General features: G+C 35.8%; 1 protein-coding gene across 1 annotated transcript; it reads right to left on the reverse strand.

The window, feature by feature from the left end:
- Nucleotides 1-279: 279 nt before the first annotated feature.
- Nucleotides 280-6,556, reverse strand: LOC148196118 (kinesin-like protein KIN-14R). Its single transcript, XM_088095439.1, has 19 exons — nt 6,294-6,556; nt 5,152-5,453; nt 4,884-5,055; nt 4,707-4,777; nt 4,422-4,605; nt 4,175-4,284; nt 3,973-4,072; nt 3,783-3,869; nt 3,519-3,695; nt 3,129-3,402; nt 2,826-2,987; nt 2,515-2,730; nt 2,393-2,430; nt 2,114-2,277; nt 1,762-2,013; nt 1,453-1,518; nt 1,272-1,346; nt 1,102-1,167; nt 280-940 (listed from the first exon to the last, which is right to left on the reverse strand). Exons 1-19 carry the CDS (start codon nt 6,451-6,453, stop codon nt 473-475), a joined length of 3,144 nt encoding a protein of 1,047 aa, XP_087951565.1. The 5' UTR covers nt 6,454-6,556; the 3' UTR covers nt 280-472.
- Nucleotides 6,557-6,851: the final 295 nt, after the last annotated feature.

Below are 6,851 nucleotides of genomic sequence, written 5' to 3' on the forward strand. Positions count from 1 at the left end.
TTAATAAAATTAAATTTTTTCAAACTTTACCAAACTTGAATTGTACTAAACTTATGTCACGAGTTTAAATCCATTTTGATATCTTATTATCAAGCAAACACATATCCCACAAGTCACTCTCAGAGTAATGAAAATTTTCATTAAAAAATTGGAAACAACCAATTGGAAAAGAATTCCAACATTCTAGTCACACGTAGAGAAGAAATATGTGTTATAAAGAAAATGTACAAGTGAAGTGTCTATTAACCCTTAAAAATAATTGTAATTTAAAGAAAAGAATGAGTGTAACTTTCCACGAATAAATTCATTTGGGTTAAAATATTATAGCAATGATTTCCTACATTGTATCCTAAACAGAAAACTGGATTTGCAGCACAAATATATGAATTCTATATGATAAAAATAAAAATACACACAGTATTTCAATATGATCAGGAGCGAGCAGCCCCTTTTGAAAGTTTGATCTGATCTACTATCTTGACCAAATTTTCTTCTTACTTTCCCTCTCTCTTATTCCTTGAACCTGATCTCTGCTTGTACTAGTTCTCTTGTGAGAAACTGGAGCTTGATTAGCAGTGGCTGGTCTTGGTGTTGGCCTTACACTCCTCATTATTTTGGGTGGATCAGATTTCCTTATGACTCTTCTATCGTGCAATGAAGACATGACAAAGTTGTTTTCATCATTGCTTCTGAACTCTCTTGTTCTGCTTCTTATCTTATTATTAGTAGAATCACTCCCTTTGAACAAAGAAGAACCTTGGCTTGCCTGGCGGTTTACTGAGTCTGAACACCTTAAAATGCCGGCCTCAATCTCGCTTGAGCATTCTTCATTCATGAAGCTTTTACCTATATCTGGTGTGGCCCTTACTGCATCCACATAACTTTGTGTTTGTTGCCACTGTTGCTCTCGCTCTCTGTATCTGTCCTCTAGTTGCTTCATCTGTCAGGTACGGTGGTCAAGGGAATGATGAAAATGAACAAGAAAATGAACAGAGAGAAATGATGAAAAGAACATTTCTAAAGCTATTTGTAAAACAAGTATTAATTAGTATATACATTGTCTTAAATGAGTCTGATTAAACAGCATTTTGAGATTAGTACCTGTTGATGAAGCATGGACATTGAGCTCTTCTCCTGCTCTTTCAGTTTCCTCTCAAGCTCCTTTATCTGAATAATATGAATGAAGCAACATCAAAGGAGGGTTCATGAAATATTCATTATCATAGTACGCAGAAAATCTCATTGTACAAACAATTCTAGTTATTGGCAACCTTATCTTTCAAAATGGCAGATTCAGAGTCAGACTCTTGCATCTGATCTTTCAGCCTTTTCTCTAGATCCCAAACCTGCGCTTACAAATAAAACCGATTCAGCGATTGAGACGAAAAAGAATGTTAAAACCTTTTTATCAATATAACGCATGTTAATGCCAAGAAAAAATAACGGACGAACCTTCTGTTGAAAACTTGCTGACTCTGACTGCAGTTGTTCTTTCATCCTTTTCTCTAGCTCTCTCACCTTCAGTAGAGACAAATGCCTTGTTAGAAATGAAGCGACAGAAAAACCAAACATTTAATTTTATTTAATAACACATTCGAACAAAGCACACTGTTTGTGTGGTATGTTTATGAAGCCGAGTTACTGCTCATCGATATGAATGTTGGTGTCAGCTTCATTCGAAAGTAGGAGATCCCTTGCTAAAACAATGTGTAGATGAGCAACAAAAAAGTCAAATTGCAATGTCTAACAACATCAAGCAACCTTTTGTTGGAGAGAACTGCAGGTTTCTTCTTTCCCTTTCAATTTGTCAGATAATTGAGAGACTTGTTTCTCTGATTCACTTTGCATGGCTTTCTTCAACTCAATCTGTCCTTCAAGTTCTTTAATCTTTTCTTGTAAATTTTTGTAAATCTGGTCCTTGCCTTTGGCCTTACTCTCCAAGCTTTGCAAATTTTCCTCAAGTTTTCGCATAGAATCATCTTTAATTCTGCAATCACTCCGTGCTTTTTCGAGCTAATATGCCAAAGTGTAAAAGTAAAACATTAACAAATTATAGAACTTGGTGAAAGAGAAATAAATTTTAGTGTGTTCCAGTGAGGATGAGCAAGCCTACCATTGCTTTCAACTTTTGAAGTTCACTTGTATCAATTTGCCTCTTAACAGGGCCTAACTCAACACCCCTCACTCTAGTTGCAAAATTAAGCGAGCTCAGGGTCTCACCTACGTCCTGGTCTGATGGACTTATTTGTACAAACATCAGAGTTTTGGAGTCACCTCCTGCAATGTTTTACAACAAACAATCAAGGAATGTTACTACCAATTTCTCAGAAACAGCATCTTTCTTGCCCTTAAAACGCTCACAAGAAATATGAAGTTAAAGTGACTGACGTACCTAGTGAGTCTTGAAGTAAATGTGTTAGTTTAGAGTTCCTAAAACCACCAGAAGGAAATAGCATCACCGAAACTTATATTTACATATTAAGATGGGAAAGGAGAAAAGGGATGAAAATATACCTATATGGAATGTGACTACTTTTAGCTGCCAAAGCAGATATTACATCTCCAAGAGCAGAAAGAGATCGATTAATATTTTGTGCTTCCTTAAGTCGTTCCCCTTGAGCATCAGTCTTTGCAAGTCTCTCACTACCTGCCAAATCCACGAGCCAAAGCTTGCTCTTGGTACAGTCTCCATTCAACAAGTTTTTAGCCTTTACTGTTATACATAGCATGCTGGAATACACAAAAAAAGAAGTCATATTGATGCAGAGGTTATAGGGGGAAAAAAAAACCAATAGCGTAACAAAAGAACTACAAGATCTTGGTACCAATGAGATCGACTGCTATGCTCATTAACGTTGTTACTTCCAACTGCTCTAGCATTATTTCCGGTCTGCAATACACTCCACACTTCATTTATGCTATCAATTTTGGCTTCTACTACACCAGGAACATGATGAAATCCTTCAGAAGCTTGTTTTATCTCCAATCTGATAACCATTTCAAGATAAGTCATTCTAGCTACTTCAGTTTCCTGCTTAGACTAGATATTGCATATTTTAGCCTTCTTGAAAACTCATATATTCAAACTACCTCACAGATGGTACAAATGACAAGCTTACCAAATTTACCTTTTTGATGTTTGCCCACTAGCCAATAAGTCTCTGATTTGTTCGTTGTAAACCTCAAGAACACTAACAGATATGTCATATGAAAAAGTTTCACTCCTTTCCTTACTAACTTTAAACAAGTGCTCAAGAGTCCTGTAATTTACTCCTCTGTTCTGCTGTGTTCCTTCCATGGTGAAGGTTTTCCCTGTTCCGGTTTGCCCGTAAGCAAAGATGCAAACATTGTAGCCATCTAGTACAGAGATTACCATTGATGATGCATCAGCAAAAACATCAACTGTTAAAACAAAGAAAACACTGTCGTTTAGAAAAACTCCAATCATGTTAGATAATAAGAATTTAGAGCAATGAAATTCAAATCAGTAACTGTGTTACACTACACTTTTCGGATACCTTGATCATCTTTTGGTGTATAAACTCTGTCAAATCTGAATGATTTTTTGACGGAGCCACTTGTCAAAATTCCAAGGGATCCATCCTTTGCTGCATCAAAATCCACAACCGTATTGTATCCAGCTGAGATTTCAGCCTTATTCAATGGACGGCATCGGCAGAAAACCCGAATGTTCCCTATGAACCATAACAGAATTGGATTAGAGCCTTTGACTTACTTCTCTTTAGATCAGAACAGAATCCAAACATGGCATGAGAACATACCTTTAGCCTCTTGAACTTCGTTGAAGAGTTTCTTTCTCTTTGTCATCTCTTCGTTGTACTTCACTTTTAGATCTTCACACTGTTTGACTGCAGAAAGAAAATTTTAGTCCTAGAAGTGATACATACTATTTCAAAAGTGCAACTCTCCCTTAAGAAAAATGGAAACCACATAATATAAACTAAAACATACCCAATTCCTGAACTGCAAAAACCATCTTATTTAATTCAGGAATCGAATCAACACATTCATGCGCTTCAAAGGAAAGTTTTAAATAATCACTTTTCATCAACTGCAAAAAAAATTTAGCGTAACATATAATTATGAGAATCATACAAAATTAATATTGATAATAACTTTGAACATAAATTCTTCCTGAGTTTCCATCATTTACCTTTATCCTTTCTTGTAAACTGCAAATTGCATCTGCCCATTTCTTCTTATCAAGCTCATACATATTAGAAATATTCCTCAGGCTTTCAGCTTGTTTCTCCACAGTTTGATCTGACGATGAAATTGGCAATAAAATTAGAAACCTTTTACAAACTATGACCATGTAAAATCTCATAAACGAGTTAGAGTTAAGATTTTTTTGAGACTCTAATTTCCGTGCCATCGAATGGAAAACCCTGCAAACTTACCAGTAGTATGTGACTTAATTGTCACTTTGTCAAGTTCCATCTGGACTGTCTCCAATTGCTCATTTGTCACAGTTAACGACATCCATGCCTCATAGCATTCTTTTGCCTTAAGATCACATTGCATTGTGAGCTCCTTTATCTTACTCTCATACTTTGCGATAGACTTTGCCTGCATAAGTTTCATCTGAAACACTCCGATGAAAAGCAGGAAAAGCAATATGTTGTAAGTCAGTGATACTTTGCACTTCAAACTGCCACTTTTATCAACTAGGTTGCACCTCTAACCTGTGATGAAGGAATTTCAATATGGGCAGCACAGTGGCTACATTCAATGTGATCACTTGTCACTTGTTGAACTGATTGAAAAAATTAGAAAAGACAGAAATTGCTGAGTAACATATACACCAACGGTTAATCATTCAAACATAGTAAACAGAAATACCCTAAACATAAATACAGTACCTGAGGCCTTCGTTGCTCTCCTAATGCAAATTCCACTTACGACTGGGCTTCCAGATATACCTTCAAATCTTATTAGAATCACCCCATCATCCTTAACAGATACACTTGAATCAACCAACTGTAGAGGCTTATTGGCTCCAACAATTGCGTAGATGTCCAATTCAGACAGAACCTGCCATTTTATTTGATAAAAAAAAAGTTGAAGCCTTTACTTGTACAGATTTGTCAAATCTAAATGAAGCATTCTAGCTTGTCCAGAAAAGCTTGCCTTTTCATCTTGGATGTATACATTGAACACCCTCATCCCTTTTGGCCCATTTATGTTAATGATCTCCACAAAATGAAGATCAACAACATATTCCCCAGGAGGAATATTTTCAAACCTATAACAAAAGCTTCCCAACCGAGCTGATTGATAGATAAATGGGTAGTCTCCACCCTCCACTATTCGCTCGTTGGTCCGCATAACGTTGCCACCATCAAAATAGGTGTCGCCCAGGAACGTTATTCCACCAGCTGCTTCACTAAAAGCATCCCCTCCAGCATTTACAAACATGAAACATTCCTCTTCTGCTTCAAAACGACATAATATTAAAATTACACATTCGATCTACAAAAGCATAAACCTTAACTCTTCTATCGATACTGAACACAGTCCTTTGCATTGTTCCATAAACTTCACAGAAAATTCAAAAAGTTTTGTCAAAATTACCCGTATAATAATTTAGAACCACGCTTCCGAGCTACCCACAATTACAATTCACCTAACCCACATCCAAAATTCTAAAGCCCCAATTAAAAACAAACAAACAAACATAAACCTTGACTCTTCTCTCTATACTTAAAACACAGTCCTTTGCATTTTCCCATAAACTTCACTGAAAATTCAAAAGGTTTTTGTCAAAATTAACCGTGTATTCATATTAGAACTACACTTCCGAGCAAACCACAATTACAATTCACCTAACCCTCATCCAAAATTCTAAAGCCCCAATTAAAAAAACATAAGACTCTTCTCTCGATACTCAAAACACAGTCCTTTGCATTGTTCGTAAACTTCACAGAAAATTCAAAAGGTTTATCAAAATTACCCGAGCAATCATATTTGAACTACACTTCCGAGCTAATCACAATTACAATTCACCAAACCCTTATCCAAAATTCTAAGCCTCAATTAACACTTCAAAATATAATTGCCATCAAAACAGTTATATAACTGAAGAAAATTAACCGAACGAGTTTGAAATGCGGCTGAAAGGGTTGCTTGAGCGTAATCAGGAAGAGGAAAAGTTAGAATCACTAAATTTCAACTTATAAAGAAAGCGGAACCTTTTCTAGTATATCTTTTTCATTTCTTGTCTCAGTCCTGAAAACCACAAAACCCAACTTCTGAATTTGAGATATTCTAACCTGTTTTTTTGGTAAACCCAGTTGCGATGAGCCTTGAGGTAGAGTCGCAAACCATCGAATCGAACACGGACCCGTTGGCATCTTGCATTAGAGAATCGCTGGGCTCTGAGATTAGGGTTTCTGGGTATTCCTGAATATCGTTCGATTGAATCGGATCCATGTGAAAGATGGAGTCTTGGCAATCAAGAAGGAATTTCTAGAGAGAGAAGAGCTGGCTCGTGGCAAAAAGAAAGTTTCAGAGTGCTTCTAACCGTAGTGAAAATGGTGGGAATGTGTCTTCAAATTTGACTTTTGGTGACCGTTGGAAAGTTTTGAATTAAGCGACCGTTGAAGTTTAATTATGGTATTTCTTCTTTTCTTTCTAACTTAGAAGAAAACCTACGAATTTACCATGTACTGATGGATGAATACGAAAACTATTTACGGGATAGCAGTTTAAATTATATATTTCATAACTTTTAAACACATTTTTAATTTTAGAATAAATAATAAATATTGTCTAAAACAATTCTTCTTAAATATTAAATACTCTCTAAAATGATAAAATTATTTAAAATG

Source organism: Vigna umbellata, chromosome 7 (genome assembly GCF_029865625.1).
Source record: "Vigna umbellata cultivar VRB3 chromosome 7, Vumbellata_1.0, whole genome shotgun sequence".
NCBI classification, from domain to species: domain Eukaryota; kingdom Viridiplantae; phylum Streptophyta; class Magnoliopsida; order Fabales; family Fabaceae; genus Vigna; species Vigna umbellata.